This window comes from Leopardus geoffroyi, chromosome D1 (genome assembly GCF_018350155.1).
Source record: "Leopardus geoffroyi isolate Oge1 chromosome D1, O.geoffroyi_Oge1_pat1.0, whole genome shotgun sequence".
NCBI lineage: Eukaryota > Metazoa > Chordata > Mammalia > Carnivora > Felidae > Leopardus > Leopardus geoffroyi.
In genome coordinates this window covers 57,940,326-57,953,728 of record NC_059329.1, presented here as the reverse complement: position 1 = coordinate 57,953,728, position 13,403 = coordinate 57,940,326, and the positions used below count along the sequence as shown (strand labels likewise).

The following is a 13,403-nucleotide window of genomic DNA, read 5'->3' as shown; positions in this document are numbered from 1 at the left end:
TAAGTGAGAGAATGCTACTGATTGGTGAAATCTTTCATATAATTAGTCTCAAAGAAATGAAGTCTTCTGAGAGCAAACCCAGTTCTTACAGATGCCTGAACACTGAGTTCATGGAGTTCCTTGAATCCTTGCTGATAGGAATATTTAAACCAGGAGAGTTTAGCTGACGCTTTAATTTTGGATACAGGAGGCAATTCCAAATCCAGGTCAGCTCTCTTGCTGCCGTATGGGCTTTGTCATGTGGTTAGAAGCAAAAACTAATTTAATGAAAAACCTGCGGGCAACCACATATGGATATGCTGGCTAAGAAAGTGCTGTTTGTATAGGTAGATATTCTGATGGTGTTTTTAAAGTAGAATACTTGTAATAAGAGTATTTTGATTTTTAGTGATGAGAATATTATAATTTTGAAAGTTTTTAAGAAAATATTTTATTTTTCATCCCTTCTATTTTAATTTTTTGTTTTTACTTCAGAGAGAGAGAGAGGGTGCACAAGCAGGGGAGAGGGACAGAGAGAGAGAGAGAGAGAGAGAGAGAGCAAGAATCTTAAGCAGGCTCCACATGCAGCACAGAGTCCATTGCGGGGCTTGACCCCACGACCCTGGGATCATGCCCTGAGCTGAAATCAAGAGTTGGGCTTTCAACCGAATGAGCCCCCCGGGCACCCCTGAAACTCTTCTTTCTAATGAACTGTGAGGACCTGTGTTTATAGATTAGTTTAGTTTATAGATAGTTTATAGATTAACCTTAGAAAAAGGTTTGGAAAATCTTGATTTTTGAAGACATTTTCATTGTTCAGCAGAATTTCCAGAAACTTTGAAGTACTGCTGCAAAAGAGATAACAGGTTAGGAATCATTGGGTGAATGTGGCTCCTCAGCTTCCCTGTAGGAGATACACACTTAGATGGTGGTGCTGGTATTCTGGCAGTTAGAATAAAGCGCTGTCCTATTTGCAAGAATCCTTGAAACGTTTACCAAGCCTTTTATACCTGTATACATGCTACCTTGAAATCTTAAATGGTTACAAAGGCTGCCTTTGCAAGTTATGTCACCTGAATCTAACATCTAGTTCTAGGTGCGGTTTCCCACTATGTCACCAGTTTTCTTGCTACAACAGCTGAAAGATATGTGGTAATGACTAAGCAAAAATACATGGGGAATTAATACAGCTATGGGGCGATGAGCAGTCAGTGAACATGTGTAGTCAGTTTAAGTCCTAGGTAGGAATGAGCACTGAAGTCCTGACCAGGCATACACATTGTATAAGTATACCATAATTTGCTAATTTTCTCTGGTAACTATAGATATCAGTAGTCTAGCATTTTATCTAAAAGTTCTTAAAGGCGGTAAGTTTACTTTTAGACTGATTGTTTAGGCCCTAGACTTGGAATCTGGTGCTCTTTCCTCCTGTTAATCCTGTTCCTTGCCCCATTGCTAATTGACAGTACTGGTATTAGATTTTCTCATAAAAATTAATGCTTTCATGTTTGTTATTTTTTTAAAGTGTTTTTAAGTGTTATTTATTTTGAGAGAGAGAGCACACACATGCCTGGGAGCAGGGGAGGGGCAAAGAGAGGGAGAGAGAGAATCCCCAGCAGGCTCTTATGCTGTCTTGTGTAGAGCCCCACGTGGGTATTGATCTCGCGAACCGTGAGATCATGACCTGAGCCAAAAGCAGGAGTCAGAAGCTTGAGTGACTGAGCCACCTAAACACCCCTCGTGTTTGTCATTTGTACTTACTGTTGGTTTGTCTTCTGTGGGAGTTTACTTCACCATAAAAAGATAATGGCATCTAAGCAATACAAAATTACATTGCACCCCTTTGCAGTATAAGGGCTGCTGATCTATAGGGGAGTGGTTGTGTTGTGAGCTGGGAAAGGGCGATAAGAGCGGGTACATTTAAAAGATGAAAATTTCCTATCATCCTGATGTTTTAAGAGGCTTTAATTTCACTGGAGTAACTTTATTGATGAATTTCATCTTTCCCTCTCTATTTAGAAAAGCATTCATATTTCTTGTCCGGAGGAAAACGCATCCTCGAAGTTTTTGGCACCATACACTACTTTTTCCAGAATTCATTCCAAGAGTGTAAGTATTTTGATAAAATGAGGAGAAAATAGGGGCGCCTGGGTGACTCAGTCAGTTGAGCGGCCGACTTCGGCTCAGGTCATGATCTCACGGTCCGTGAGTTCGAGCCCCGCGTCGGGCTCTGGGCTGATGGCTCAGAGCCTGGAGCCTGTTTCAGATTCTGTGTCTCCCTCTCTCTGACCCTCCCCCATTCATGCTCTGTCTCTCTCTGTCTCAAAAATAAATAAACGTTAAAAAAAAAAATGTTAAAAAAAAAATGAGGAGAAAATATAATGGCATGTTATTTTTTCATTTTATCTGCTTGAGTGCTTATAGACATCCATAATTAATGTGCCTTTCATTTACTGTGCATTGTTAAGATAACATAGCTGAAGTGTGATGTTTGCTAAAACCGGTATTTGGGTCCACATAGAATATGTACATAAATCCACTCACTGTTAATCTTAGAGAAAGGAATTGTCTGAAGTTTATTTATATATGTTTTAGCAGAGCTGCTTAGTGGTTTTTGGGTAATGCTGGTAACTGTGTTTGTATAATTTGTCACTACTCATATTTCTGTCTCATTGCCGACAAGGCAGGGACATTTTCTCAAAATTCCAAGTACAGCATATTGAGGGATAATTTTCAGAGGTCGTTGTGATAATGCTCTTTCTAACTACCATGGAAGCATAAATGAGAAATATGTGGATAAACTGATTATATTAAAACCTTCCATTTCTTATTTTAAAAATAGCTAGTTTTTACCCATATTATAAAACGAACATAGATTTAGTAATGAAAATTTAGGAAATGTAAAAAAGGTGAAAAATCACTCACATTCTACTACTTGAAGATAACTAATGCGAACTTTTGGTACAAAGCCTGTATTAATAATAATTTTAGTAGTAATAGCTAACATTTGCCTACTATGTGTCTGTACCATGCTAAGCTTTATGTATTATTTTACTTGATTCTCCCTGTCTTTAAATATTTTATCAAAATAGGTTTTTACAGTATATGCTGTTTTATCACTTGCTTTATATTCCTTAATAATATGTTATGTACATCATTGTACGTCACCTTTTTATATATTCTGTTAAGAACTGCATAGTATTCTGCTGTATGATTTTCACAGTTTATTTTTTCCAATCTTACTGGACTTTCAGGTATCTTTGATTTCCTGATTTCATATTTTGATAGTATACTTAGAGCTAACCCTTTACTCACAAAGATAGGAAGAAATTAGAATACATTGGTAAAATAGACTTGTCGAGTCACAGGAAATGCAAATTATAAAGCTTTTGGTATGTTTTAACTTCCACTTAACTAATTTATTGAGCTAACTGTTTCTCTGCATTTTCCATATAAAACATACTGACTGATGCTCACAGCATATTCGCGATTTATGAGCTCGTTCCTGAGATCTGCATATTGTTGACACTACTGGTTCAGTTGAATGCTTACCAAGGATCAGTTATAATTCCAGTTATATTGTTTCTGAAATTATGTTAATGAATTAAATATGTCCAACCAATGTAATATAAGTGAAAACTTTGAAAACTAAGTTGATTGCATTATAAACACTTGATAAAGGAGAGGATTTTTAAAAAACTGCTGTAATGATATGTGTAAGCAAAATAAATGCAAAATATTAGGGAAAAGATTTTTTTTTCTTTAAAATTTATTTATTTTGAGAGCAAGAGAGAAAGGGGGAGAGAGAGAGAGAGAGAGAGAGAGAGAGGAGAGACAGTGGATCCCAAGAAGTCTTCATGCTGTCAGCACAGAGCTCGACTGAGGGCTCGAACTCACAAACTGTGAGGTCATGACCTGAGCTGAGGTCGGATGCTTAACCCACTGAGCCACCCAGGCACCCTCTGTTTTTAGTTTTTTTTTTGAGGAACCTCCATACTGTTTTTCAGAATGGCTGCACCACTTTTCGTTCCAGTCAGCGGTGCAAGAGGGTTGCCCTTTCTCCGCATCCTCTCCAGTACCTGTTGTTACTTGTGTTACAAATTTTAGCAATTCTGACAGGTGTAAGGTGGTATCTCATTGTGGTTTTGATTTGTATTTCCCTGATAACGAATGATGTTGAGGATAAGAGCTCTTATATTAAGGGTATTGACCCCCTCCCATATATTTTTCAGATAGTTGCTTCTTATTATTGTTTATTTATGGTGTCTTTTGACATACAGATATTTAATATCTCTAGATAATAAAACCCAGCAACTTATTCCTTTATGGTGACACTTTTGGGGTCCTGCTTATGGTAGTCCATGATTTTTATATATTCACTTTGGGTGTAATGGTAAGCATAATGGGTAAGAGCACCGACTTTAGGGATAGACTCATTTGATTTGCTTCTTTGGCATTGAATGTTGGTTCTGCCACTTACTAACTGTGACCTTAGGCCAGGTACTTAACCTCTGTGTGCCACAGATGCTTTATTTGTAAAATAGGGGTAAAAGTAATATCTCATAGGGGTGTTATGAGGATTGAAACAGTTAGAATTCGGTCTGAAACATAGTAAGCACGATATAAGTGTTAAATACAATTATATAGTATTTTCTTTGAATGTTTTATTTTTTTACATTTCAAACTTTATTTTTGTTATTTAATTTAATTTTTTTTTTAAAGTAGGCTCCATGCCCAGCGTGGGGCTCGAACTCATGACACTGAGATCAAGAGTTGCAGACTCTACCAATTGAGCCAGCCAGGTGCTCCTGTTACTTAGTTTAAAGTAGGGATCTAACTTAATTCTTTTTGAAGTGATTAGCATATCACAGCACTATAAAGTAATCCATCCTTATCTCACTCGCTTGAATTGTCATATTTATCCAATATTTAGAATTATCCAATTCATCTGGGTTTTTTTGCCATAACTAAGAAATAGATCTTTAGCTTTAGACCCGGACCTACGTTTACATCCTGGCTCTGTTGTTTCACCTTGGCAATATTATTTAATCCCTTCTTAAACCCCAGATTTCTCAGCTGAAAAATACAAATAATATCTATCTTATAGATTGTTGAGCATACTAGATTTGGGTAGTGTCTGTTACATGTCTGGTACATAATAGCTATTCAGTAATGTTAGTTCCCTTTCCTCTTTAACAAAAGTTTGGAGAAAGGAGACAGTTGGTATGACCTATAATCGACTCTTCAATGTTTTCTCACTTTGGAAGAACTGAGTAGTTCAGATTCAACTAGTTTTTATATCAGGGAACTAGGTCCCCAGAGATATGTAACACACATAAGGTAACAATATCCCTGTCCCCTCCAGGGACAGTATATTAACTGAGAAGATACAATAGAATATATCAAAGTTTCTCGATCATGGCACTATTGACATTTTGAGCTCAATAATTCTTTATTGTAGTGAGCTATTCCCCAAGTGTGACAAGTAAAAATGTTTCCAGACATCACCAAATGTGATGAGGTAATTTGCCCACGGTTGACCACTACAATATACGAACATAGTGCTGCAGACTTACTAAAGGAGGAAGTGATAAACTTTTTGGCAGAGTTGGGAGAACCTTTGAGAAGTAGGTAATTTTTTTTTTTTCCTTTTCTCTAGCTCACGTTATTGTAAGAATACAGTGTATAATACATATAATATAAAACATTTGTAAAAAAAATATATTTGTAATTAAATTAAATTTACTTTTTTTTTTTAAAAGTAAGCTCTGTGTCCAATGTGGGGCTTGAACTCACAACTCTGAGATCAAGGATCATGTGCTCTATTGACTCAGCCACCCAAGTGCTTCAAATTTACTTATTTTTATTTGAGTATAGTTGAAAGAAGGTCATTTAAAAAAATTATTAATGTTTCTATTTCTTATGCTATTTCTTATTCTTTTTCTATTTCTTACTCTCCTTTTCTCTTATTTGAGTTCATCAGTAGGTAATTTATCCAATTATTAATCACCTGCTATATTCCAGGTACTTCTCTGGGCACTGAGACTACAGCAATGAATAAAACTGTGATGTAGAGCCTACCTTCTTGGGGTGTAGAACTAGACATGATTTGCTAATGATGTGGGTGTGAGATGTAAGAGAAAATGAAGAGAAGGGATGTTTCCAAAAATTTCCAAAGAAGTGGGTAAATAGTGGTGCCATTTACTAATGAGGTCAAGTAGTTGTATTTGTGTGGAGCAGGGAGAAATGAGAGTTCTGTTCTGAACATGTTAAGTTTGAGATGACCACTATAAAGCCAAAGGTGGACGGATGCCTAGCTGGCAGTTGGATAGACTACCTGAGTCAGGAAAGGGGTTGCGCTTTGTTGCTTTAGGGATTAATTCTATTTCAGAGAGTGAGTAGGAGAGTGTTTAAATGTCTTTGTTTCTTGGGCCCTGCAAATGAGGACTGTGGTTGCTCTTATGGATATAGGTCAGATGGCTTCACTTTCCTACCTAGTGTTGTTTAGGTACTTCATTCCTCTTTTTTTTTTTTTTTTTTAATGTTTATTTTCGAGAGAGAGAGACAGAGTGCAAGTGGGGGAAAGGCAGAGAAAGAGAGGGACATACAGAATTTGAAACAGGCTCCAGGCTCTGAGCTATCAGCACAGAGCCTTAATGCAGGGGCTCAAACTCACGAACCGAGAGATCATGACCTGAGTCGAAGTCGGATGCTTAACCAAATGGGCCACCCAGGTGCCCCTGAGGTACTTCACTCTTATTACCACATTGCTGTTGGTGGTATTTGTTGAGTTGTTACTATGTACATAGACTATGATTGTGTTAAGAAGGTGCTGGACACGGACGCCTGGCTGGCTCAGTTGGTAGAGCATGCGATTCTTGATCTCAGGGAAGTAAGTTTGGAGCCCCACGTTGGGAGCCGATATTACTTAAAAATAAAATCTTTCAGGGGCACCTGAGTGGTTCATTTGGTTGAGTGTCTGACTCTTGATTTTGGCTCAGGTCATGGTCTCATGGTTTGTGATTGAGCCCCATGTTGGGCTCTGCACTGACAGTGCGGACCCTATCTCTCTCTTCCTCGCTTTCTGCCCCCCCCCTCCCCCCGCGTGCGCTCTCTCTCTCTCTCTCTCTCTCTCTCTCAAAATAAATAAATAAAAAGAGCACCTGGGTGGTTCAGTTAGTTAAGCATCTGACTTTGGCTCAGGTCATGATCTTATGGTTTGTGAGTTTGAGTCCCACATTGGGTGAGCTCAAGCCCCGCTTCAGGTGAACACGAGCCCCACTTCAGGTAAGCCCTGCTTTTCTCTCTCTCTTTCTCTCTCCCTCTGTCTATCTCTCTCTGCCCCTCGTGGGATTCTCTCTTTCTCTCCCCCACCAGAAAAATAATAAACATAAAAATTTTTTAATAATAAGTTATTTTTTAACAATATTGATTCCTTTATGTTAATTTTTTAATGTTTATTTACTTTTGAGAGAGAGAAGGAGAGAAAGAGAGAGCGAGCATGAGCGGGGAAGGGGCAGAGAGAGAGGGAGACAGAATCTGAAGCAGGTTTCAGGCTCTGAGTTGTCAGCACAGAGCCCAATGCGGAGCTCGAACTCATGGACTGCGAGATCGTGAGCTGAGCTTGGCAGACACTCAACCGACTGAGCCACCTAGGTGCCCCTCAAAAAAAAAATAAATAAATAAATAATGAATAAATAAATAATTAACAAACATTAAAAAATTAGAAAAAAAGTTATACAAATTTTTAAAAAATCTTTCAAGGAAATAAAAAAAGAAAGTGCTGGACATTGTTCTGACACTTACAGAACTTGTCATGTAGCTGGGGAGCCAGATATGGAGTTGAAAGAAGTTAATTGGCAATACCAGTAGTTGGGCTTAAGGCCCAAGATCAGGGTGGTAGCAGTGTCTTGGAGAAGAAAGATCTGGGAGATAGTTCTCCTGCACTAGAATGTGAAGGCAGGGCTGTCCGATTTACCTCTGTGTTGCTATTACCAGCAATAGGAAACTAGGAGCAGAATGGGATTATTATGAAGATCAAATAGTATAATGTATTTGAAATGTTTTATAAATGATAAAACATGATATAAAGGTTAATTGTTGTCATAATCCTTAAAATTAAAGGATCCACAAGTAAGTTAACAGTACTTTTATTCCAAGGAACCAAAGTAAAGAAAAGGGCACCTGGGTGGCTCAGTCAGTTAAACATCCAGCTCTTGATTTTGGCTCAATTCATGGTCTTGTGGTCATGTGATTGAGCCCCATTAGACTCCACACTGAGCATGGAGACTGCCTGAGATTCTCTCTCCCTCTCTCTGTGCCCCTCCCCCACTTGCACATATGCTCAAAGTCTGTCTCTTAAAACATGAAGAAAAAGTCTTAGATTGTGTTAGAGTTGATAGATGTATCCCTTCAGTTCTTGCCAGATTTACTCATTATGGCTCAAATGGCATAGAAAAAAGTAAAATGGAAGGTTGGATAATTTAAAGCCAAAGTCCCAACTTTCTCCTTAATAATTTAGGTCACATGGGAATCACTGTTGCCAGGAATATATCTGGGATTATATATCTTAGTCCTACATTTCTGGAATGTTTGCACCTGGGTGTTTTTTAATAAAAAGGGTATGTACGTATACATGTGTATGGTCATTGCTTATGTATGAAGTCATTGTTAATGTTGAAACTGCATAAGTGAATTAGAATTTTTTGTTACTTATTCTGAAATAGACATATACACATAATTAGGATTTTACAGAGAGAATGTAAAATAGTAAATTGGAAGCATCTTTGCTTTTCCTTGAATCCTTCTGGTACATTTTAGTTGACTTTATTTTGTGTAAATAGGTTCCTAAGAATTAGGTATCTTCATTCTAAAATAGCAAAAGATGAAAATGATGGAAATGGTATGGGGATAGGAAAAACTGTTTAAAAAGCTGAAGCAGGAGACTATATAGATGATTAGAAGAACATCTTTTTGTTTTGAGAAATAAAAGGTATTGGCACTAGCCTTGTTAGGAGACAGGTGATGTCCTTTGTGCTGGGAAGTGTAGGCTTGAAGAAGTCTTGGGGGAATGTGAAACAGGGAAATCTTTAACATATTTCAAGAGAATAAGAGCATTTCGTTATTTATAACACCAGTTGTTTTGTTTTTTGAATAGATAACGTGCCTGGACATTTCCAGTGGAGGCGGCCTTGGTGTGTCTTCTAGTGCTGATGGGAGCATGAAGATCTGGCAGGCTTCCAATGGCGAGCTCAGAGTAAAGGCTTTGAATATGCTTTTTGGGTCTCATGCCTGAAGGGTGGTCTGAGAAACCTTAGACTGGGTCATGGGTGGAAGAGTGGCACATTCTAAATTTGTAGGACCACTGCACTTCAGTTGACCTTTGTTCTCCCATATGTTAATCTCGGAACCATCCTCAATCTTGGTGATTTTCCAGAACAAATTGGGGCTGGAACAGTGGAGGAGCCACTGTGAATGTCTAAATGGGTGGTCCCTTGGTATGAACTTCCTTCAGTGATCAGTTTCTAAGACAAAGTAACTAGACTGTTATTACTAATTATATGGCTGAGCTCCTCTAACCCATACAGAGGATTTTAAGAAGAGGTAAGACTCCTCAAGCCTCCATGTATGTAGAAGTAGACTTAAAGATGGCTGTGAGAACCTCGGACTTCAAATCCACAACATCTGTAGCCAGAGCTACAGGAAAGGGAGTCAGCAGCTCTTAGAACACTACCTGGTATACAAATGAGCTAAAGAGTTCCTTTTTGACCCCCATAGTTCTAAAACCCAGCATGTAGGTATAGCAGGTAGATATTTCATTAAAGGGACCAAGGATATAAGAGGTAAGAGAAAATCAGGGGATGGACAAGAGAACTAGCATGGAATTTTCTTTTGTTTTTCCAGAGAGTATTGGAAGGACATGTGTTTGATGTGAATTGTTGCAGGTTTTTCCCATCAGGCCTTGTGGTTCTGAGTGGGGGAATGGATGCCCAGTTGAAGATCTGGTCAGCTGAAGATGCTAGCTGTGTGGTGACCTTCAAAGGTCACAAAGGAGGTATGAAGGGTAATTTCTCCAAAAGGCTTCTCTAATGATCCCCGGAGACGAATCACCAAAAGGTAGAAACAGAAGCTAGTTATCTACAGAAACACAAATAATTCCTCCAACTGGCCATTTAAATGAGCTGTTTCCTCAAGGATTAGACATTACTTTGACACTGAGTCTTGTTATTACTAACTGCCTTACACAGATAGTTGTTTTCCACAATAGACAAGTGAAAAAAAATCCTCCCCAGGAGGTCATCAGCTTGTGTGCTGGGAGAGACAGAGATGTGTGCCAACATTTTCTCATTAATCCTTTGGCTGAGGTGATAATAAAAGCTGGGTGGCAATGGCTGCATCACTAGACAACAAAGATAGAGCGTGGTACTTGTCAGGTCCCATGGATTTAAGTCACAGTTCAGATACTAAAAATGGATTAGCCATACAGCCAGTTGATACCAGGTTATAGAGACAGAATGAGAACATTTTCCCCTTGTAACTGGTTAGTTTGTTGGAAAAAATGATAATTTAGAAATGTTTTATCCTTAATCAGAATGTTAAAAAGCTTCATGGGATCAAGCCCCACATCTGGCTCTGTGCTGACAGGGCAGAGCCTGCTTGGGATTCTCTCTCTCCCTGTCTCTGTATACCCTTCCCCTCCTCTCTCTCTCTCTCTCTCTCTCTCTCTCTCTCTCAAAATATTTTTTTTTAAAAGCAGAGGTAAGATTTGTGTATGGTTTTTTGTTTTATTTTCGTTTTGAGAGTGATGGGGGTGGGTACAGAGAGAGATGGAGGGAGGGAGGGAGGGAGGGAGGAGGAGAGAGAGAGAGAGAGAGAGAAAATCTTAAGCAGGCTTCACACTGAGGGTTCAGTCTCACAACCATGAGATTGTGCATGATTTGAGCCCAAATCAAAAGTCAGTCGCTCAACTGACTGAGCTACCAAGGTGCCCCCATCTTTCAGTCTTCTTATACTTTCTGTCTTATGTCCAGGTTTTTTTCATTTACAAGGGGAACGACCTGAGGGAGATGGGGCTACTCTATCTTGTCCAGACTGGAAGTCACATCTTTTTGTAAAATGGGGAGATTAATCCTTTCAATTAGTTCTCAATGGAAGCAGTAAGACCGTGATTTTCAAACTGAACTAAGATGTCTTCTTAATTTTTATTTAAAACACATGTTTTAAAGCCAAAATTGAAGCTTCAAAACCACTGTTCCAGGACACTACACTAAGAATTAAATCCAAACCTTTTTCCATGTCTGTCTCTAAGGGCTAGTCTTTGAACCACTGGGAAACAAGGACTCTTATTTATTTCTGTTTTGTAGCACTTGAACTTGCCCAGCATGTAGTACGTATCCAGTGTGTGTTTGTGAAGGAATGGAGTCATTATGCAGATCCATCTTCTCTGCCCTGTAATTCCTTTTCTACCCACTCCATCACAGGGTTGTTTTGTTTTTTTTTTTGTTTTTCTTGCCAGGTATTCTGGATACAGCCATTGTTGATCGGGGCAGGAATGTGGTGTCTGGTTCTCGAGATGGAACAGCACGACTTTGGGATTGTGGGCGCTCAGCCTGCCTGGGAGTCATTGCAGACTGTGGTTCTTCCATCAATGGAATGGCTGTGGGTGCTGCTGACAACTCCATAAATCTTGGCTCCCCTGAGCAGATGCCCAGTAAGTTGATAATGATATGTTGAGCTTATTTTGTTACCTTAGGCACCTTCAGTGTTTGCCTTAGCTTCTCCTTCCTCATCCTTTCCTGGTCTTTGGCTGGTATTTGATTATTCTCACCATAAGGTTAATATTTATTGCGTACCTATACTATGTTCCTGTTGCTTTGGAATCTACAAAAGAAGTATATGTCATTGTTAACTACATTTGAGTGAGTACAGTCTAGCTTAGCAGACGAGACTGATGCCTATAAAATAGAAAAAAATTTTTTAGCTGAAACAATGATTCTTAATGCAAATGTAATGGTTTTTTGGAAGAAGAGAGTATTTTATATTTTAGGTTAGTGTACATGAGACAGATGTCAGAAAGAAGTTGACTTGAACCTTGAAGGATGAATTTGGGTTGAACAGACAAGAATGGGAATAATGGGAGATGGGGGGGAGGAATAGGGGCAGTTCACATTAAGACGGTTTGGAGGTAAAATTGACTTGGGTAGAAAGATATGCATGGCCGGGGCAGAGGTTTGATTAAGAGTAGTAGTAGTGGGGGGCCCCTGGCTGGCTCAGTTGATAGAGCATGTGACTCTTGACCTCAGAGTTGTAAGTTCGAGCCCCATGTTAGGTGTAGAGATTACTTAAAAAAATCTTTAGGGGCGCCTGGCTGGCTTAGTCAGTGGAACGTGCAACTCTTGATCTTGGGGTTGTGGGTTCAAGCTCCACATTGGGTGTAGAGATTACTTAAAAATTATTTTTTTTTTTAAGTTTTTATTTTTATTTTTGAGAGAGAGAGAGAGAGCAAGCATGCTCAGGGGAGAGGCAGAGAGGGGAAGACAAAGAATCCCAAACAGGCTTAGGTTATGATCTCATGGTTCAGTTTGTGAGATTGAGCTCTAGGTCTAATGTATAGACCTCTTTCCTGAGTTTCAGACTCTTTAGATGTCTGATAGACAGCTCAAACTTAACCTTACCTAGCATGGAATATTTTATTTTCCTCCACCCCAAATCTGTATTTTGTCCCGTCTCAGTAAATGGCACTACCATCTACCTATTTGAATGATCATTCACAATCCATCCCACCTTTTCTCATGTCCTATGTTAGCAGACTCTGTCATCTCTACCTACAGTCTACAGATTGTTTCTGATTTTTCCACCTGCCCTCTTCTTCTCCCTTCCTCCTAGCATCGTGTTCTGGTCTGTCATCATCTGTTGCCTGTACTCATCTCCTGTAATCCATTCTCCTGAGAGCAACTTTTGTGGTCATTTAAAAAAACATAAGTTATGTCTCTCTCCTTTGTTCCTACTCTCCTCCAGTAGCCTCCTTTTATACATATATTAAAATCCTAGCCCCTTCTTTGGCTTATCACAAACCCTTACACTTTCTAACCTCCTCGTTCCTCTCTAGCCTCATGTCATACTGCCCTCTGCTAGACCCGCCACGTTCCAGCCACAGGCCTTCTGTCTGTTCTTTCATCACTACAAACTTTGCCAGCCTCTTGGTCTCTGCCTTGTTCTTCCCTTAGTCTGGAATGTACTTCCAAAAGTTCTTTGCATGACTACCTTTTGGTTACCATTCAGGTCTCAGTTGAAAAATGGCCTCCCTGGAGTTTTTTTAAAGTTGAAGTTTAAATTTAAAGTTACCTTCCTCACTCTTCTTCCACTGTCTACTCACTTTTGATCATACTTTTCTGTTTTGTTTCCTTTGTGGAACTCATCACTGT

General features: G+C 39.1%; 1 protein-coding gene across 5 annotated transcripts in view; it reads left to right on the top strand.

Annotated features, from left to right (window-relative positions):
* PAAF1 (proteasomal ATPase associated factor 1) overlaps positions 1 to 13,403 on the top strand; it is a 38,307-nt gene that overhangs the window by 9,922 nt on the left and 14,982 nt on the right. For 4 of the 5 annotated variants that reach the window (XM_045484060.1, XM_045484059.1, XM_045484058.1 and 1 more), the window contains exons 4-7: positions 1,999 to 2,088; positions 9,137 to 9,235; positions 9,883 to 10,033; positions 11,495 to 11,689. In XM_045484060.1, the coding sequence (XP_045340016.1) occupies positions 1,999 to 2,088; positions 9,137 to 9,235; positions 9,883 to 10,033; positions 11,495 to 11,689 (535 nt within the window). Of the gene's footprint in view, positions 1 to 1,998; positions 2,089 to 8,500; positions 8,601 to 9,136; positions 9,236 to 9,882; positions 10,034 to 11,494; positions 11,690 to 13,403 lie in introns of those variants that run through there. The other variant, XM_045484062.1, reaches the window with a different exon arrangement.